This window comes from Neophocaena asiaeorientalis, unplaced genomic scaffold, assembly GCF_003031525.2.
Source record: "Neophocaena asiaeorientalis asiaeorientalis breed wild unplaced genomic scaffold, Neophocaena_asiaeorientalis_V1.1 scaffold212, whole genome shotgun sequence".
NCBI classification, from domain to species: Eukaryota; Metazoa; Chordata; class Mammalia; order Artiodactyla; family Phocoenidae; genus Neophocaena; species Neophocaena asiaeorientalis.
The window spans coordinates 4,956,217-4,977,909 of NW_020174046.1; the positions used below are offsets into that span (position 1 = coordinate 4,956,217).

Sequence of the window (21,693 nt, forward strand, 5' to 3'; positions counted from 1 at the left end):
CCCGTGTCCCCTGCATCGGCAGGCGGACTCTCAACCACTGCGCCACCAGGGAAGCCCGATGTCTTTCTCTTTCAATTGAAGCGTACTTGATTTACAATATTGTATTAGTTTTAGGTAGACGTCTTGGTAGCTTTGTAGAAGAGTGTTCTTCAGGTCCTCTTCCTTACTCACACTTGTGCTGGCAGTGTCCTTTCATTTCTTCCTACAGCATCTCCCTTGATGTTGTTACCCTTTGCTATCCCTGCTTCCGCTACCCTAATTCCAGCCCTTTCCCTCATCCATGCAAACACTTAGTAAATAGTCACGTCTTTGTGCATTCTACACAAGGCTGGCACCAGATTAATTTGCATGATGCCAGGCTGGACTGGGTAATTTCTCTGCTTCAAAGCCCCCAGTGGCATGCTGTGGTCTGTTCAGTGAAGTTCAAAGCACTCAGGGGAACACCGAGGTCTCTCATGACTGTTCCCAAACTCCCTTTGTAGTGCCGAAACGGCTAATGTTTACTGAGTAGCTGCTACGCTGACCAGGCTTCGCAAGGCATTATTTTATTTAATCCTCACGGTGACCCTCTTATTGCTGTTTTGTAGCCATGAAAATGGAGGCATGAAGTGGTCATGTTACTTGCCCAAGGCCATGCAGCATAGCGAGTGGTGGAGTCAGGATTTGAACTCAGTTAGTTTGTCTCAAGATTGCCTCCACTGTCCTGTGTTGTGAGAAAGAGAGCGGAAGTAGGTGATATCTAGCCACATGAGTCTGCTTGATATTTCTGGAACATACCCTATACTTTCATGAACACATCATGTATATTTTTATTCTTATTGTTGCCCTATTTAAAAATGTTCATTTCACCCATCTCTGTATTTTGAAGTTCTCCTGTTCCTTCAAAGCACAGGAGGCTGGGTTCCTTCATGGATCAAGAGATTGCCTCCCCCTTGTTGGAACTGAACTTTTACCCTTGCAAGTTTCATTCACTGAATGCTTCCTTTTCCATATGTTCGTTTCTCCTTCTCTGGTATTGTTTATACCCTCCATAGCCTTTACCCGTAGTTGGCACTTAAGTATTTATTGACTTGAATTACATTCAAGGCCTCGATTACTAGACTGAAGTATGAACTTGATTCGGCAGGTAATTTAGGTCTTTATAGGTTCTTTAAGATTAAGGAGTGTTTTAGGAATGTGAGCACTGTGATGCTATATAGAATTATTTGAAGGAGGAGAAATCTGGGGGCAGAGATGGGCTAGGAGCCTCTCACAGAACTGTGGTAAGAAGGGAGTTCATGGCATAAAGAAGCAAAGACTTAGTGAGGGAAGAACTTAAATGACCTCGTTTAAAATCTGCCCAGGAGTTTCTTTCTCACCTCCATTGCTAGTCTGGAGTTCTGTTTCTCTCTCTTCCCTTTTCTCACAGACTTCTCTTATGGTACTGCTTCTTTTCCAGCCTCCCCTGCCAGACTGGGCTGCCAGGGCAATTCTTGGGGCACCCGAACAAGGGGAGGCAGTGGGACTCCCAGAGTCCTCCGTCCCGCTCCAACTGCCTCACAGATGTGGCTTTTCCCCCAAATTGGTGTTGCGTACAGGGTTTTGTTTTGTTTTGTCTTGTCCAAGCTTTCTGCACCCAAATCTCATCCAAATCCGCATTTCAGGACCTTTGCCCCAGATTTTTAAATCAGAACCCAGAAATAGGATGATACATGTGGAAGGCAGGAAGATTTTTACACTTCCTAATGCGCAAGTCTGCGAGAGTACCTCTTTTAAGAGTACCCAGGGTTTACCTTATCACATCTACCTCCTGTGCATTTTACCTGCTTATCACCTTCACTAGACCCCTACCCTGTCTAAGGGTAGGAAGCAAGCCTGTTGTGCTCACTGTTAGTACGGTGCCTGGATCTGTAATTATACATCGAATGCTGACCGAGTTCTGTTAGCTTTAGAGCTACGTGTGTGAGAGTTAAATAGGATTTTCTTTAGTTGATCTGGAAACTGCCTAACCAGCATATATTACCATGTATAACATTGTTTCCATGGGAAAAAGAAGATAATTACTGGGCATCAACCATGTGGCTTGGCACCTTTTAAAATGTTTCATTTAATTTTCTCAATAACCTAGCAACGTAGGTGGTATTATACTCACTTTCACCAGTGAAATACTTGAGAGTTGAAAGTTATGTAACACACCCTAGGCTAGTTAAATGCTTAGGCCACATTTGCAACTTCTCTGACCCCAATTTTTTTTTGAAATGTGACATGCTTAAATTTGAGAACTGCCTTAAAACACCAAATGTTGACTTAATTTAACTTGGCCATGTCTCTAGAATCTTAGAGCCAATATGGACTGAAGTATATTCTGGTTCATAAAGAGAAAATCATTCTTAAAATTATTTTGAGGAAAGGTAGATATTTATCAAAACTTACCCGAACTGAATCTAATTCTGAGGTGCAGACTTCAAACTACCCAGCAGGCAATAAGGAGCTACCAGCAATTTTAAAACAGGGTATGATATAATAATTGGTATTTTCTATAACTAAAGCTCTGGCAGATGTGAGCAAGATGGGGGGAAAGAAGTGCTGGAGGCAAGAGAGCCAGTTAGGAGGTGACCCACAGCAATTTAGAGGGGAAACCGTGACCTGAGTTCAGATGAGAGCCTGAAGGAGAATGGAAGGATGGGATGGTTCCAGATGGATTTATGGCTTGTGGACTTGCTGACAGTTTATTAAATGCATGTGTGTGGTGGTGCTTGGGAGACCATTGTGTAGAGGTTGTGTGGGGAGCACTTAGGGGAAGGAAGGAAGAAGAGGCCCAGAAAGAACCTGATGTTTCTAGCTTGGGTATCTGGTTAGACAGTGATGTGATTAACCAACATGTGAAAAGCAAGAGGTGGAAGAGCAGGTTTGGGGAGGAAGATAATGAATTTAATTCTGAGTGTGTTGGGCGTAGATAGTAGTTGATGACAATGCATGAGGTTGACTCAGGAAAACATGTGGTCAGGAAGGTGGGAGACTGACTAGGGGTGAAGAAGAGCAACAAAGAGAAAATAGAATAAAGAGGAACACACTAATGAAGCTGAGAGGTGGCGAGAGGGATAGAGGAAAAAGGCAGGAGAAAGTGGAAGAATGCGTGACTTGGAAGACCATTTCCCATAAGCAAGAATAGTTTGTAGTGCCTGATGGCATGAGGACCGAAAATGGATTTGGTAGGTAAGAGCTAAGCTGGGGAATGGGTTGACTCAAGTGGCAGAGCTGGAAACACCACCTGCTTCTTTTGAATGGATAATGGAGAGGGGAAACAAGTAGGTATAGACGCATCTTTGGTGAAGGAGAGTAGCTCCAGTGCCAGAGCTGCACCATGAGTTGAGGCCTACTCACTATGTTCTCGTTCCACTAAGACCCTGAAAAAAGAGCCGTGTAACAAAAATCAAAGATTATATATTTCCTCTGTTATTTGTGATTTTACAGCCTGAATCTACTTTCAGTGTTATTTGGTTTTATCAACTTAAGTAGGCTTTCTTTAAGGGAACATGTTTATGTAATTGAAAAAGTTTGAGGAGAATGGCCATCTGATTGACCCTGTTGTTTATTGATTCCCATCTGTGTTGATACGAGAATCTTAATTCATCAGATCTCATAAAAATAAATCTTACCATTGCTATGCCAGATCACCATGTCATTATTTTAAAATCTCAGATTTAAGTGTATATTTCTGTTTAAATTGTACCTAAATTGAGGGAAGTTATTTTTATTTTAGATGCTGATATGTTGGTAACTGTATTTTATCTTTCCCAGAATAGGCAACTGTAACCACTTGGGATAGTTCTTTATCAGTCATCAAGAATCTAGATTTCTCCCAATAATTTATATTCCTGGTTCCATCCAGTTCAAAAGGAAATTCCCACAGTGTCATCTTCTGAAACATGGACCCTTTGTAGAATACTCACATGGCATATATCTTGCAAAGAAAAATAAGGAAGTAGAAATCCTAATCACTGTTGAATAGTTTATGCTTGACTATAATTATAGATATATTCACCTGCAAAAAGTCTCAAGGATAATTTAATTCAAGAACCCAGGATTCCACAGAGATGCCAGAGAGACTGTCATGGTGGGGAGGCCGTGCAAGAGGGGCCTCTGGGGCCCTTTCCCTGAACTGCCACCACCTACTTTAATCCTTTCTGTGGTGTGGGAGGGAGATGGTCTGCATTGGAAGATAGGGTTTTGAAAACAGAAAGCTTTAAAATTAATGTCATTGTGAGAGAAAATTCTCTGGAAGACTCAGTGACATGCCTGAGGCCACCTGGCCATTGACAGAAATAGTCCTGTAAGTGCTCACATGGTTCTCTCTCCTTTGCCTGTGTGCACTCCCAGGACCCACGTAACAGGCTGCCAGGCTGTAGCCACAGTAAGGCTGACCTCCTCTAGTAACTATTTCAGAGAGGTGGTTATTTGCCTTTTTATTATGTTCAAGTAGAGATTTATCTCCAAGGTAAGAGCAGTCCTTTGGAGGACAGTTCTTCTGGTCTAATACAATTGTGACACTCTGCCATCTAGAGCTTAAGCTCATTCTCTTTTATCCTATGTTTGGTGGAAAAGGGTAATGTTCACTTGCTCTCTCCCACAAAGTATTCTTTATTGTAGTTTGAAACTATTTATTAAGACTCCATCCTGTCTCTTATTCTTCAAGATAAAAAAACCTCAATTAGTGTCTTGGAATTTCTAACCCATCATTTGTCTCTGTGCCCTTATATAGCAATAGATTCTGCACTCTAATTGGCTTTAGGTCAGAATTTGGTGGGGGGAGCAGAGTGGGGTAAAAGTGGTGAAGATGACTGTTTATTTTCGTTGAGTCATCTCTAATTTAAGTGTGTGGTGGTTTTGGTTAAGGAGTAGAACTAACCAGTAATTTTTTCTATTCATAGCAGAGTTTTGATATACCCTGGAGATTGGTATCCATCAGGCTGATCATTAATGACTGTTCTCACTATCTACATCTGGGTTCCCGTATTTCAACTGCTTTACATGATGTCTGATGAAAACGTTTCTATATTATTAGCTACAATTTTTTTCTTAAAAAATTCCATACCCATTTTGAAGAGTCAGTAATTGTTTCTTGAGAGCAAGGACCATGCCTAATTCATCTTTATTTCCCAAGTGTTTTATGCAGAATAGATGCACAGTAAATGTATGTTGAACAAATGAGTAAGTGTGTATTGTTACAACACTTACTGCTCATATCCATACAATACAGTAAGTTCTTGATCCTTTATTCAATGCCTTCCTTGTCTTCTAATTCTTATATAATATCACAGTGTTTCTTAGAATATAGTCACTTAGATTTCAAACTTGTTCTAAAGGTAGAAAAACTTATGAATTGCCCTGTTGGTCCTAGGTCTGGATTTAACTGCTAAATTAAAATAGAGGAGTTATAGGCCTTTTTCTGGAAAATAAAGTGGCTTTAGGAAGAATTTTTCTTTTTAAACAGTTAAGTCTAAGTTCTTGATAATTATGACTCAAAGAACTGGAGACACTAGTCTGGAAAACACATGCTAAAATTTATGTCTGCTGTTTACCCGAAACAAAAAATATAATTTATGGAAGTTAATTAAAATTTTCACAGACCTAGTGTACTATACTGTAAAACTTAAAATATTTGTTTTGGAAAATGGCCTAAGAAAGTCCGTGAAACTCAAAATTTGTGACTGTGGACTGTAGGGATGGAGATGAAAATAGAGGTCTGCCTGTTGTCCAAGTTCTGGGGCCTGCGGGCTGTTGTTACTTCAAGGGGGTTGTGGCCTGGAGCTCATGGTGTCTCAGTGGGGCCCTCTTGGCATCTTACTGGTGGTTCCTCAGGTCTGACCCAGTTCTGCATTTTGTAGCAAATGTAGCAGCTCTGCCTTTACCGCTCGACCTTCATGCAGCAGTAGGACAAGCAAAAATGCCTTGCCAAACTTTCAGATACCCGTTCGGGGGTGGTACCAGTCCTAGATGAGTGATTCTGGTAGCTGAATTTTGTGTCTATGAACCCCTCAAAATTATTTGGCTAAATATATTGAATGTTGGAGGTAGTTTAAGTATTGTGACATTTTAAAAATAAATGATTTAAATCTTTTTTTGCATTTTCAAAGATGCCATTTTATTGCAATATATTTGAGATATAATGTGTAAATTTTAAAGGTACAGCATGTTAATTTGATACACTTATATATTGTCATGTGACTGCTGTTGTAGTGATAATTAACATCTCTCACATTACATAATTCTCCTTTCTTTTTAGTGGTTGGAAGTTCTAGTCTCTTGGCAAATTTCATTATAATAAGATATTGTTTATACTCACAGTACTGTGTATTAGATCTCTAGGGCTCATTTACTATTCACTGGAAGTTTGTACCCTTAAACAACATCTGCCCTGTCCCCTCACCCCCGTCCCCTGGTAACCACCACTTTACACCCTGTTTTATGAGTTTGGCTTTTAGACTACACGTATAAGTGATATCATACGTGCTTGTCTTCCACTGTCTGACTTACGTCACTTAGCATAATGTGCTCAAGTTTCATCCATATTGTCACAGATGGCAGGATGTCCTTTTTCTCATGGCTGAATTCCATTGTGTGTGTGTGTGTGTGTGTGTGTGTGTGTGTATACACACACACACACACCCCCCACATCTCACTCAGCTTCATTCCTGGGTTATAAAAAATGGTCTGTATGGTGGGCAAACCCAACTGTATGGTGGGCAAAAGCCTAAGCTTTATCAATATAAATCAACTGATTTATAGTATGCACGTGAAGAAAAATATCTATGGGTATGACGATTTCCCTGATTTTAGCAGCAAAATAATAAACTCAGAGATATTTATGTAAGTGAAGGTTTTACCAAACCCAAGGGGAAAAGAATGAAGCTTCCGGTTTATCATGAAATAATTCAAGTGTACCTTGCGTGCAGCCTCCCTTCTTTCACGGATAGACTTTCCTCCATGTGGGTGCCAGGGATACTTGATCCCACCGTTTCATGTTTGTTTTCAGGATCAGTTCAGTGATATGAGAATCAGCATAAACCAGACGCCTGGGAACAGCCTTGACTTTGGATTTACAGTAAAATGGGATTTTTCCAGGATCTTCGTAGCATCAGTCGAACCAGGTAAATCATAGATTGAGCTCTACTGAAGTTTCTTCTCCTTTGTTGTCCTGTGCTGTTCAAAAAGCCCCCAGAGAAATTAGTTTATTTGATAGAGGAGGAGAAAACACATGTGAAAAATGCAGCAGTAAAGTGAAGAGGCGCATCCTCTTCCCAGAGACTGATAGTTGGAGTTACAAATTGCATATTGTTTGATCTTGCCTCGTTAATTTTAGTTTTGAAGAGTCGTAATTTTGTGACTTTTACAGACTTCAATTATCAAAATTTTAGGCTTAATATTTGGAACTACTAACAAACAATGCTAAATTGAAGATCCAGAAAGAACTTTCCCTGATCATTTATGTTTGTGATGGATACATAGGTGCTATATAGTCAATATTTTCGGAGCGTCCTAATGTATCTATTGCCCAAGGACTCCTGAGGATGCTTTGGGACTTTTACAAAAGCACTGCCCCTCCTCCACCAAATCAAGCCCAGAAACTCTTAGCAAAATATTACAAGACCTAAAATTAAAACGAAAGCTATTGTATTTATGAGGAGTTCCTCATTTACATATTTTAGCTATATAAAAATGCATGTGAACTTTGGTTATTTCTTTGAAATTTCAAGGCTGCTTTAATTAGATAATGGTAAGTAGTAATTTTAAGCCATTTTAAGCGGCTCTGTTTTTTTCTCCATTCTAGAGTGCATCCGGCTTTGGAAGCTCAGCTAAAGCGGAATATATATTTCACATTTTTAATTTAAAAATAATTTAAAATTTTCTTCCTAGGAGGTTAATAAAGAAATTTTATTGAACAGATGGGTTTATCATTTCCCTTTAAACATTAAGTAAGATACATTCTATAGGATTAAAAAATGCCTTTGGTTGCTTTGTAATGTTGTAGCTACTCAAATATTTGATAACTTTAAGAAATTTTGTGACTCATCTGCACCTGAAAAGAATATGAGAAGTGATTAGGTGAGATTAAGAAGTCATTTTTTCTCTTAATTTAAATAAGCAGTGACTAGTAGGACATGTTTTTATTTTTTATTGGTAGTTTAATTTATTTTGCTTTATTTAGGTAGCCCAGCAGAATTTTCTCAGCTACAGGTAGATGATGAAATTATTGCTATCAACAACACTAAGTTTTCATATAAGGACACAAAAGAGTGGGAGGAAACCATGGCTAATGCTCAGGAAACTGGAAACCTAGTAATGGATATCAGGCGCTATGGAAAGTCTGGTGAGTTGGTTATACCACCGTGTTTGGCTTTCTAAATTGGGAACTGGTCTTTGGCAAGTGGTTATAACAGCTTGCTTCAATAACATTTTCTTCTCTCTTCGTTTCACTTTTTTATTTTTTGGCTTAAAGATGTTTTGTGGTTATGTCGAGACAAGTCTTGAATGATGCTTCTTTGGATGTTCTGTCTGAAAGCTTTTCACTAGCAAATTTACTGAATTCTGCATTATTTATTGACTGATTTATATGCTGGACTGGCTTTGAATGCACATATCAGCTGAAGGCTCTTGTAATTATATCTGCATTTGGAAGTCATATGATGATGTTGAATATTAAGAATTACACCATGGTTTCACTTCCTCTACAGCATGGTGACTGTAACTGGTATAAGAGAGAGCACAGTAGGTCAATATCCCAGTTGTTCATTCACGAAGAACTTTCGATGTACATTTCATTATTGTGTTGCTTAATTGTTGAGGTTAGATGGGGAAGGGCGTTAAGCCTTCCAGACCTACCAACTTATGATATCAAAATATAATACCCAGTCCTGGTTTACAGAAAGATTCAGCAAATTTGCCAGTCTTTTCACTATTAACATGCTCTAACCCTCTGTTTTTGGAAGGTGATCTGTTGGTAAAAGGCCTAAACTCTTCATTTCTTTCACACACTATCTGACTTGTTTGTCTTCTGTGTGTGTATTTTGTATATGTACATTCAGTACTTTGTTCTTTCAACTTCAACATTTACGTGTACTCATTTCTTGATCTTCGTGTGCCAATCAGACTGGGGCAAAGACCAGCCTTCCCTGCCATTTACACGGCATAAAACCCTCAATCTCACCAGTATGGCTACCAAAATTATAGGTTCACCTGAAACAAAGTGGATTGATGCAACTTCTGGAATTTACAGCTCAGACAAATCTTCAAATCTATCAATAACAGCTGAATTCTCAGAAAGCCTTCAGAATTCTGTAAGTATTTCAAGAAGTGGGAGTATTTGGGTAGAGCAAAGCAACTATAGGAAGTGTGTTTGTGGGGGGAAAGAATCTGCTTTCTTTGAACAATTTTGATGCTGTTTTAAAAACATAGATAATTGAATAAGGTAATTTATAGTAATGAGAATAAAATATATTTTTGAAAATCATAAGGCATTACTCATTAATAATTTAGAGCAATAGTGAGTTATATAATAAAAAAATCAAAAGATCCCATAGTGATGTTTTGCAGGGTTTTTTTTTAAACATACATTTATTTGTTTATTTATTTATTTATGGCTGTGTCAGGTCTTAGTTGCAGCGGGTGGGCTCTTTGTTGCGGTGCGTGGGTTCTGTAGTTGTGATGGGCGGGCTCAGTTGCCCCGTGGCATGTGTGATCTTAGTACCCCGACCAGGGATCGAACCCACATCCCCTGCACTAGAAGGTGGATTCTTAACCACTGGACCACGAGGGAAGTCCCTGCAGGTGTTTCTTACCAATCCTTCATCATTATACCCCTCTCTCAGATCTTTGTGAATGTGAAGTAGTTAATTATGTAAAATTATACACTATAACTTTTCTATGCTTTCCTTAGTCTTTACTGGTAAAATAGATATAGTAATTGTGTGCAGTTTTAAAACCTCATGAAGCAGTTTTAGTTCTTGTGTGGGTGAATGTGATGGGTAGACTTACATATGTGGTTAAGAGATACACAGTTACATTAATTGATTTAAAATAATTATAATGTAGAAATTTTCTAATTTTCAAAGTAATAGTTAAATTTAAATTTGCAAATAAATGTGTTTATATTGACTCCCTAGATATAACGGCTGTTATCCCAAGATGCTCCCTTTCATGTAATAAGGAGATCCTGCTACCTTGTATAAGAAAAGTTTAAATGTCAGAGAATCCTATATGACTGTGTTGCTTACTCATAAATATAAACCGAATGGACCAATGATTATTTGGCCCATCATGTTTCTTGGAAAATTAATGACTGATTGAACTTAAAGCTATTCGTGCTTACAGTTGGTCATTAATTCTTCCACAAATATTGAAGAACAATGAAAAAATTACGTTTCTATTATATGTAAAAGGCTGTAAAGAATATATTAATGCTGTGAAAAACTCATGTCATTAGAAGATATTTTCACTAATGAGAAATGCATTATTTAAGCTTGAAGTCCAATTGGAGAGAATGTTGTTAACTGGCATTTTTATCCTTTCTAGAATACTGAATCAAAAGAAATTAATGGAATTCGTGATGAAAGCAATACTTTTGAATCAAAAGGTAAACATGACCATTATAGCTTACATTTATAATATAGGAGAAGTCATTGCGCTCAAGTTCTGCTACTATAAAAATTAATATCTGTGAGTGAAAGCAAAACTGATCTACTGCAAGTTGAAACTCAGAGGTTAGCACATAGATCCAATTGCAGCCAGGTGGAAGGGCATTCAGTTCCAGTGTTGAATAGTCCAGGAACTGCAAACAAAGCTTTGGCAGCCTGTCCAGGAGCTTTGAGTGCCTATGTGTCTAATCCAAATAAGAAAGACTGGTTTTCCCGAGGCCATCAGCCTTCTCGCTATGGTGTGCTGGCAAAGGGAATCTTAGTTAAATGCGAGGTTTCCTTTCTCCCTTTTTATGTTGTGAAAGGGACAAGCCTGGAAGCAGCTAGTAATAAGGAAATGCCAGTGGCAGTAACAGTTGTTAGCAGACGTACCCATCTGTAATGAAAAAGCAGACATAGCACCTAGGGAAATTTTGCATTATGGAGTCATCACTCCCTTCCTTCTGCTGTCTATCTACAAATAATTGAGCTACCACATGCTGTGTGCTATAGCTTAGGCACACAAAATAAATAAGAAAGATCTGGTCCACATAGGCAGGGAAAGAAACCCAAAGAGGATGAAGCTTCTCTTAGCATGAAACTAGACTGCCAGGCACAGGTCTGGGTTTTCTCAGTGGTTTGGTGGTTTTGAATCTGCATTTGTCAGTTCATAATACCTTACGTCAAAATCAAACCAGATTTATAAATTTCCCTTCCTTTATTGATTATTTATGTGTTTAATTTCTGATAATTATGTGACTATATATTTATGTTTGATATTGCATTCTTTGCCAAAGGAGTTTTTAAAAGTGAACATGACTGCTTTTTTCTTCATGATATTTTAATCTAAGATGTGCGGGTCCCGTTCTGTCTGTGACTCAGCAGAGCACTTGTTAGTGACTATGGGGCGATACACAGGCCCTGTCATTTGAGGGTTTTGTTTAGATAAGTCAATATCAACTAGTGTCAAATAATAATTACATTTACATTTTATGAATAAACTGAAGTATAATAATCATTTGCCATAATCTTGTGACAGATCCGTAGAAGTCAGAATATTTTCTATTTCTTTTTTATCTGATTGAACTCTATTTGCTTTATGTAAAGTTAGGGGCTATAAGATCTTGGAAACTAGGGCAAAATAGTCTAGTTAGAAGAATATTTTAATTTTAGCATTTGGGTTTTTTTTAGAATTGTTCTCTGGATATTTATTTTCTTGTCCGCCTCCCCATTATTTTTAGTTCCTTTTTTACTTACTAGTACTATGAAATATCTTAGTTACAAACAATTCTTCCTGTACTAGAAAAGATTTTGAATTGATTAACCTAAGCAAAAACATTTTAATTTCCACTTCCCTAAAGGGGTGTGATCTAGCACGGAAGATGTTACTTCAGCTACTTTGAAACTGTGATGCTACCTGCTAAAATTTATTAATCAAAATATTAGTTCCTTTTACTAATTTGAATGTAGTATAGACTACTAAAACTATGTGTGTCTTTGTGCATTGAAATAATCCCTATCTTCTATGGCAATCAGTTTTATCATTTTAAAAATAATATTGCTACAGAATGGAAAGATGTATCAAGTATCGTTTAGTTTTCCAGTGGTGAGAGATTAAAATGAATTACATGGTATTGATGTGTTTTTTTTTTTGTGTTTGTATTTTTCAACTAGCCTCTGAACCTATTTCTTTGAAAAACTTAAAAAGGCGATCACAATTTTTTGAACAAGGTAAACTGCCAAGCTAACAATTCATGTACTTTCATGGAATTGTTCCCATTCTCCACTCTCTTCCTGATAAGTCTGTGGTGCTGGGCACTGAGCCTCTTCTATTTGGCCATCATTATGACCAAGCAACATAACCCATTTCCATTCTTTCCCTAGGGTCATCAGGCTTTTCTTACAGTTCATGGGTCTACCTCTGTGGTAATGGGTCTTTGTGTGTCCTTTGTATACCTCTGAAGTTTTTGGTTTTTTTTTTAATTAAAAACATTGAGATGCTGTTTAAACACACACTACTTGCCACTGGGTGACAGTAAGAAATGAGGAATTTCATTTATGCCTTACTGCTTCCTACAAATTGCATAATATTAGATTACACCAACATACAATTGGCCAACTTTTAGAGTCAAATTTTGGGTTTTGGAAAATGCTGATTGCTATTGGGACGATGGCTTTGCAGTGTTAATAGGACTGCTCTGTAAATTTGGTCACATCTGTAAACAAGTACATTTTGAGATTCTCTTTGTTGGTGTAGTCGGGCAGTGCTGCGTTACAATGTGCCGTGCATGTGGCATTTCCTCCCCTTTCACGTTTGTCTAATCCTCTGTCTCATGAATGCAGTTTGAACTCTGTGCTTTGCAGTCAAGAGCTTAAAAGTAATATCCAACATTTGAGATGCAATGGCACAGTCAGTAGGGGGTGTGCTGTTGGTGTCTAAAATGTTATTATTTCTTACTTTTAAGATTATCAAAAATATTTCCAAACTTGCCTTACAACATGGTACTTACTGGATTTGTGTATTTTGTGTTAATCTATTCGTAGTCTTTTTTGGTGAATTAAGATTTCTTTTTGACCGTAAATAGAAGTAGCTTACCAGCTCTGCATGTACAAGGGTCCATTTGTGTCAGTGTCCTTTGTGTTTTTGATAATTTTTGTTCAGCTCTTGTTATTCTATGGTAATTTAATTGAAACTGTGTGATAGGCCTAGCTCAAATTGGCTAAAATAAAGCAATTCCTTTTCTTCATTTTCACGCACTTTTCTTCAACAGACTATTTTAGGGAAGAATATTTTCTTAAATCTCAAAGCAGTTTTCTTAAAAATATGGTTGTGTAAGTGAATAATTTATTTGACAGCTGAGGTTTCAGGAAAATTTTAAAATACAGTATGGTAGTGTTTCTTATGAAATTTGCTTACATGTTTATAATCATTGTACTACATACAGGCACACACAATTATGTAGGCCCCATAAGAATAAAAAGAATAGCGTTCTGCCCATAGGGTTACACATGAAGTCTGAATATTTTGTGTTTCAAATAATAGGAGTGAAAAGGGAAATGTTTCTTGAATATGTTCGTTGGTGGCTTATTTCAGAAAAGTAGCTCCTTAGCAATAAGGCCTGAAAAATGTGACTTACACCTGTCACAATGTAATTGAATAGCAGCAAGTAAAAACATTGGGTTTGGTAGATGTTGTAATATTTGAAATTCAATTTCTCTTCTGTTAGGCCAAGTTATGAGAATACTATCCACTCTATTAATAAAAGAACCCTGAACCCTTAGAAATAAGTACACCAGTATCTCAGCTCTAGCACCTAGAGATAAGATGAAACTTTGGCATCCACTGTTTCTCTTCTTTTTACTGACTTTGAATTTGGAAGATGAGTAACAAACAGATGGAACTAAAGAGAGAAATGTACTGTTGTTTGAAAAAACTGATGTCACTCAGTATATTGGCATAGAGACAGTTAGTGATACAACTTTCTGAAAGGAATTATTTCATAGAAATGAAGATTTATATTGTTTTCTTTTTCTTTCCTTGCCCACGTGCTGTAATATAGGAAGTTCCGATTCTGTGGTGCCTGATGTAAGTAGTATTCATTTGGTTTTGGAATAAACAAGGAGGCCTGGGTGGGACTGAATTAGCACCCAGTAGCATCGCTTACCGCTATTTTAAGCTGCATGAGAGTTTATCCAGGAGTATCTTTCCAAGATAAAGAGACCTATTTTTTTTTAATTGAAGTATAGTTGATTTACAATGTTGTGTTAGTTTCTGGTGTACAACAAAGTGATTCAGTTATATATATATATACATATTGTTTTTCATATTTTTTCCATTATGGTTTATAACAGGATATTGGATATATCAGTAGTTCCCTGTCCTATACAATGGGACCTTGTTGTTTATCCATTCTATATAAAATAGTTTGCATCTGCTCATCCCAAACTCCCAATACAACCCTCCCCTGCCCCTTGCCCTGTTCCCCCTTGGCAACCATGAGTCTGTTCTCCATGTTTGTGAGTCTCTGTTTCTGTTTCGTAGATAAGTTCATTTGTGTAAGAGACCTATTTTGATATATAAAGCCCACCCTCCTTTAGTACAGCGTAGGCCAAGGGTGATATGAATAATTTATGTATGCAAAAGTACTTCAGTAGGGCTTCCCTGGTGGCGCAGTGGTTGAGAGTCCGCCTGCCGATGCAGGGGACACGGGTTCGTGCCCTGGTCCGGGAAGGTCCCACATGCCGCGGAGCGGCTGGGCCCGTGAGCCATGGCCGCTGAGCCTGCGCTTCCGGAGCCTGTGCTCCGCAGCGGGAGAGGCCACAACAGTGAGAGGCCCGCGTACCGCAAAATAAAAAAAAAAAAAAAGTACTTCAGTAGATGACTTAATGAAGTAACATATTCTTCTCTGCTTTACACCTTTTCTCTTGTAACTCGGCAGCTTCCAGTCCCGACCATCAGTGCCCCGAGTCGCTGGACGTGGGATCAGGAAGGGGAGCGGAAGCGGCAGGAGAGGTGGCAGAAAGAGCAGGACCGCCTGCTGCAGGTAAAGCAGGGTAGTGTGGGTCAGCAGGAACTCAGTTTGCTTTAACAGCTTTTCCTGCTCAGTGTCAACCTACATTAAGAAGCAACTTAAAAAAAATTAAAAGCCAATAACCTCATAATTAACAAATCTTTTGATATGTAGCACATTTTTTAAAAATAAATAAATTTATTTATTTATTTTTGGCTGCGTTGGGTCTTCGTTGCTGCGCGCGGGTTTTCTCTAGTTGCGGCGAGTGGGGGCCACTTCTTTGTCGCAGTGCGCGGGCTTCTCATTGCGGTGGCTTCTCTTGTTGCAGAGCACGGGCTCTAGGCGCGTGGGCTTCAGTAGTTGTGCCATGTGGGCTCAGTAGTTGTGGCGCAGGGACTTAGTCGCTCCGCAGCACGTGGGATATTCCCGGACCAGGGCTCGAACCCGTGTCCCCTGCCTTGGCAGGCGTATTCTTAACCACTGCGCCACCAGGGAAGCCCCTGTAGCACATTTTTTATGAAATACTTTTCCATTTTGAAAATTTCCAGAGTCCTCCTTTTAAAATTATTTATTAGACCCTTTGTATATTTTTAGAGTATGTGGCACCATCGTTTTATGGATTTTCTTATGCATGAGAGGTGTAGAGGTTTGTCAGGACCTCCACCTGCATAAACTGTGTGCTTGGTCCATTGCACCGTAATTCAGTGCCCCTTCCAGTTAGCTAGGGGCGTCGATGAATTACAGCCACAGTAAAGAGTGGATATGGGTTCAATTCTGAATGTCTGCCGTTTCCCAAGTCTGCATTTTAGCTCAGTATAAGCTATGATCTACTTTAGGGGTGCAAATCTGATTGGTTAAACCAATATCTCTGTCTTTAAAGATGGAGGTAGAGGGTAGAACTGGCAAAATGCAAATGAGAGATTAACATCATTAACCTATTAACTAATTAATATGCCATCTCATCTTGTAGGAAAAATATCAACGTGAACAGGAGAAGCTAAGGGAAGAGTGGCAGAGGGCTAAGCAGGAGGCTGAGAGAGAGAATTCCAAGTACTTGAATGAGGTAGTGTTGGCCCACGCCCTCTTCTAACTTCTCTACCTTGTTGATGAAATTCGCTGTAAAGTGGAAGCTACCCCGTTTCACCTGGCTTTTGTCACACATTCACCTGTGTAGTTCTCTGAAAATAGCAGGCTCTGGTTTGTCAATTTCACTGTGACGTTTCAGCCTTTCTCCTAGCTTCTCTACTGTGTCACTAAATAATCCTATCGCTAGGCTCTCAGTGCATCTTCCTCTTCTGTGTTACAGCCCCACCACCCATGTGTGATTTTTGTTAGTGATAAAACTTTTAACGTTATTTCAAGTGGAATTCTGGGCCAACTACAATAAGTATCATTTAAAACTGAATATAGACGTATCTGTGCATAGTACAGAAATGCACAGATTCAGATGGGTTTCTTTTCTCCCTGGTCACGTAGGAGCTAATGGTCCTAAACTCAAACAGCATTTCTCTGACCACACGGGAGCCTGCTGTGGCCACCCGGGGCGAAGAGTCCAAGGCACCTGACAGCGAAGGAACCCCGGCAGAGGAGGAAACGAGGCAGCAGCAGCAGCAAGAGAAAGACCAGGAGCAGAAGCGGCGCCAGGCGGAGGCAGAGGCAGAGGCAGAGGCAGACGAGCAGAAGCGCCAGGCGGAGAGAGAGAGGGAAACTTCTATCCAAATATACCAGTACAGAAGGTCTGTCCCCACGGCCGAAGGGCGCGTGTGCTTTTTCAGTTGATCTGACTTGGGTGCCTCTGAAGTGGGGAATGGATACAGCTAACTGGTCCCCCTGCTCCCTGCTATCCGTCCTCCACGCAGGGCCACACAAGCAGAGGTGAACCTTTTTCACTGTCAGTGATCCTGTCACCTAACTTCCCTCCTCAAAGTTCCCATATGGCTCCCTGTCACGTTACAACATCATCCAGAGTCCTTGCCGTGGCCCCGATGGCTTGAATGAATTGCATCTCGGCCTTCTTGTCCGCCCGGCTTCCAACCACTCTTCCCCTCACTTGGTCGCTTACAGTCACACTGGCCTCCTTTTCCTTCCATGAAAATGTCCAACTGACTTTGCCCCGGGACTTTTGCATTTTCTAGTCCCTGTACCTGGAGAAGACTTCCCTCACGTGTTTGTGTGGCTTACTCATTTTCTTTAAGGCTCTGCTCCAAGGTCACCTTCTCAGACTTTGCAGAATACCTCATCAGAAACACGTCTCTTCCCCCGACCCTTTCTCTCTAGTGTACACTCGCCTGCTTTACATTATGCATTTATTTGCTTGTCTGTTAACCTGCCCCATCCCACTAAAATGTGTTATGAGGCCAGTAAGTTTGTTTTGTTTGCTTCGGTAGCCCAGCCCTGGAATAGTACCAGAACATAGCAGGCACTCAGTGTATGTTTGTGGAATGAATGAATTGCAAATGTCTGTTGGCGGTAGTAGGTCTGTTTTCTGTAGGGATGGATTGAAATACTTCTGTATGTTTAGTTTTCAACTCAGAGACCATTCTCATAAAGAGGCTGGAATAACAATACGTTGATATCCATTTCTTAAACTCTGGGCAGGCATTAAAGTCTAATACTTTGAGCATAAACTCTTTTTCCATCTTTTAGGCCGGTTGATTCCTATGACATACCAAAGAGAGAAGAAGAATCTTCAGGTTTGCTTCCTAGTGACAGGTGTGTAGAACTTTAATTGTAATTTGGTTGGAGTAATTGGCTTCAGAAGAATATTTGAGGTCTTGCCTAGATGTTTCGTAGGACTGCTTTAGCGCCTGCTCTTTTGTGGGATACAAAGATATCCTGCTGGTTGATGTTTGTATCAACTGGCTTTTGCCGTGTAACCAACTGCCCCTAAACTTAGTGACTTGACTTACGATTTCGCGGGTCAGCATTTTAGACTAAACTCAACTGGTGGTTCTTTTAATTGACTGGGTCCCTAGTGCATCTACCACCAGTTTACTAAGCAATTCTGCTTTTGGGAGTTGACTGGCCGTCAGCAGGGACAGTGAGAACAACTAAGCCACGTGTCTTTCAACATTCAGCAAGCCAGTGCAGTCTTCTGTACATGGTGGCTGGACAGAGAAAAGAGTGAGAATTAAAGAGAGAAAGCGTGCGAGGCACCTTGCAGTCTAAGGTCTGACCTGGTACACCATTGCTTCTGCCACATTCTGTTATCTAAAGTCACAAGGCCAGCGCAAGTTCACGGAGAGGAGAAAAACCCTCTCTCTTTGTGGGAGGAGCCACAGTGCAAGGGTAATGGACACAGAATAAGACTTGTGTTCATTTTTGCGATCTACCTGAAGCTTCATTTTAAAAAAGTTATAAGCAATGGCATAAGCTTACCAAAAGTTCCATGCGGACATCTGAAATGAGAATTGTAGCCTTCCTCTTAGTTTGGTTAGAACTACTAGTCAGTTTCAGGGAATGAAGATAGGATTTCAGATACCTGAAAAGTTATATATTTCCTAAAACATTAAATTTAATATTTTAAAAGAACTTTAAAAATGCTTTGCACTCTTAAAATCACTAAGGACTTCTGAAAAGCCTGTCTATATATATATCCAGTGTATGACCATTAATCTGTGTTTTCACAGCTAAAATATCTCCTTTAGGAAGTTCACCTTAGAAATAAGGAAGGACTCGTCTCTGTAGGCAATCAGGATGACTAAACAGGGCTCAGAGTAGATAGGGAAAAGAAAAACAACATACATAAAGGTACTAATGGGCTGACATTAAGCTAGACAAAAAATTCTAGTGATGGATAACCTTATTTATAGTGAATGTTTCTGGGTAACTTTAGATCATTAAAATGTGTATCTCTCTTTTTTAAAGCTATGATTTATTTATATATATATAAATAAGCTTGATGTATGTGGTTCATTACCTTGAGAAAATAAGTAGATTTTAGGGAAAGGAAACTTAAGGAATCCTGGAAAGTATGAAACGCTCGTAGGTAGTTGTGATAAAGCATGCCCTAGAAGCATTAAGGAGCGTAGCTAGACATCATGCATTAAAAATATTTTCTTCTACCTTAATACAAATGAAACCATTCATGGATGTTGCTAACAGCTGTGATATATTATATGTTGTATTGATATATTATAAACGTCTGCATATACCTATGTATGACAATGTATATTATTATTATATAATATATTATTATTCATTATTATTACTAGTATTTGAAGTTATTGTGCCTAGGAGAGTGAGAAAGAGATGAGCATGGATTGGTATATGGACCCAAGGTTTAGGCCTTTTCAGAAGTTGCCTATGCCAGTGTGCTCCAGTACCTCTTTGGAATGCTAGGATAACATTTGGTGAGTTGCTGTTTCAGAGTAGGACCCTAATGCCCCCAAAGATCACTTCTTGACCCTCGGGCAGTGTGAAGGAAGTGCTGACAGTCTGATGTTAGGTGATCTGATGACAGATGCTTTGTACAGCCTGGGAAGATTGATGTCTGGAAGAGAAGAGAGTCAAAGTATTCAAGCTGGTCAGAAAATCATAGGCTTTAACTGACATCAACTTGGAGAGGATTTTCACATGCTTCTGTTCCTAGCATCAAGCTCTTTTCTCTTTAGAGATGTCTTGTTTTCTGCTAGTTTGTGCAACATGAAAAATACCTTGGTATGAAAATAAATATGGCTCTCAACAGACATGGGAAATAAATCAGCTGCTTTAAAAAGTAATCTTTTGGGGGTTCTTACTTCATAAATATGAAAAGGATGTTCTTAGTGAGATGTATGTAATCTGTTCTGTGTTTTAGGAATAAATCCAGATCCACTACTGAACTGGATGATTACCCCACAAACAAAAATGGTAAATGTGAATTTTTTCCAGAATTCTTCAGCGCAATTGCTTAGTAATGCTATCACACCCTATGATCAGTATTTTTAAGGTCAAGGTATTTCAGGTTGATTAAGATTACATATTTAAAATACTACAGATTTTTAGCACCCCTTCCCATTTGTGTATAAGAACAAAATTATCTTGTGCTTAATTTGGCTTTATTTTATGATAGAGGGAGTACTGCAAGATTAAAATGATTATAAATAGTTAAGGAAATCTGTGGAAATTTTGCAAAGTGATGCTGATATGATTTTGTATAGTGAATTTCATCTTGCCTCCAAAGAATTGGGACAGAAAAGTTTTCTGCAGAGTACCAGGGAAATTGTATATAAACCCGAAATTGCATATAAACCTGAAATTGGACATTTAAATGACAAGATTCAAAAAATTCAAAATGGGGCTTCCCTGGTGGCGCAGTCGTTGAGAGTCCACCTGCCGATGCAGGGGACACGGGTTCATGCCCCGGAGCGGCTGGGCCTGTGAGCCATGAAAAAAAATTTACAGCCCTCTGTGAACAAAACAACATCCACAGGCCCCAATGGTCTGATGGCAGCTCTGGTTAAAGCTTGTAGAATTTACAGTTTCTAATAGGTTCTGTAATCACCCCTTTTCCCTTAACACAGAGGACCTTCCATCGTCTGGTCCTAGTTTAACTTTCCAGCGTATTTTGCTGTTTTCCCCATTAGGGGCCCTTAACTATAACCAAATTGTTCTCTCTCTCATTTTCCAACTTATCAGATGCTTTCTGATCTAGTTCCTCTGCTCTCACCTGTTTGGATTTCCAGTTTCTTCTCCCCTGAATTTGCCCCTAAGCCACCATTAAAATTAAAGTTTAAGTACTTGAATCTGCCATGAAACATTTTTAACCTGCAGTGATCATATTCTCTCTTGAACGTAAACACGGGACCTGTTAGTAATAACAAGTGTGACTCTCAGAAATAGTTTTGTTAATATTGTGACTAGTGTTATTAATCTGGCTGCTTTTCTATGTATGTTTTCTCCCCTTTACTAACCGTAAGCTCTTGTATAGCACACGGTAGACGTTATTAAATATTTTATTGAAAAACTTGGCTATGCCAGTAAGGCATCTTTAAAATAGAAAACATTTTATTCCAAATCTGACCAAATTGATAAGCTGTGTGCATACACCAATGTAAACATAGGCGTGTATAAGAAACCTTTGGTGGCCTTGTTCATTGCTTACTGGAAGATAAACTAAGGCAGAATGAATTTTGAAAGAAAGACAATAGCAGTGAATCTAGAGAGCAAAAGAAAATAAATCCTTAGATGAAATTTTCTAATCCAAATTGAGATGGGGAGGATACATCAAAGTTAGGGATGTTTTACCCATATCAGGAATTAATCAGCAAATCCAAGGAGACAACGCCTTCAGGATAAAACCTGACTTAATTGTCATTCATCCAAATTATAGTTCTGTCTGTTCCTTGACAGGAGATACAAGTCTGATAACATTCCTTGCTTATCATTTGGATTACTTGGCTATTTCACAAAAGCCGTTTCGGTCATTGAATATGCTCTCATTCCTATGATTTGGTCATGACTTATTCTGTGACTTATACCATGAAGACTCGAGCCATGTTAGCCGGAGATGCATGCGTTTATGTCTTCGCTCTCTCCGCAGGGGGAGT

The 21,693-nt window shown here is 39.1% G+C and overlaps 1 protein-coding gene across 10 annotated transcripts in view; it reads left to right on the plus strand.

Moving 5' to 3' along the window:
• Positions 1 to 21,693, plus strand: part of LMO7 (LIM domain 7) — a 195,687-nt gene that overhangs the window by 164,930 nt on the left and 9,064 nt on the right. For 6 of the 10 annotated variants that reach the window (XM_024753953.1, XM_024753957.1, XM_024753954.1 and 3 more), the window contains 11 exons: positions 7,016 to 7,130; positions 8,189 to 8,350; positions 9,130 to 9,317; positions 10,552 to 10,612; positions 12,327 to 12,383; positions 14,213 to 14,238; positions 15,092 to 15,196; positions 16,134 to 16,226; positions 16,640 to 16,899; positions 17,810 to 17,875; positions 19,962 to 20,014. In XM_024753953.1, coding sequence (XP_024609721.1) covers positions 7,016 to 7,130; positions 8,189 to 8,350; positions 9,130 to 9,317; positions 10,552 to 10,612; positions 12,327 to 12,383; positions 14,213 to 14,238; positions 15,092 to 15,196; positions 16,134 to 16,226; positions 16,640 to 16,899; positions 17,810 to 17,875; positions 19,962 to 20,014 — 1,186 coding nt within the window. The remainder of the gene's footprint in view (positions 1 to 7,015; positions 7,131 to 8,188; positions 8,351 to 9,129; positions 9,318 to 10,551; positions 10,613 to 12,326; positions 12,384 to 14,212; positions 14,239 to 15,091; positions 15,197 to 16,133; positions 16,227 to 16,639; positions 16,900 to 17,809; positions 17,876 to 19,961; positions 20,015 to 21,693) is intronic. The other 4 variants (XM_024753952.1, XM_024753961.1, XM_024753956.1 and 1 more) reach the window with 3 other exon arrangements.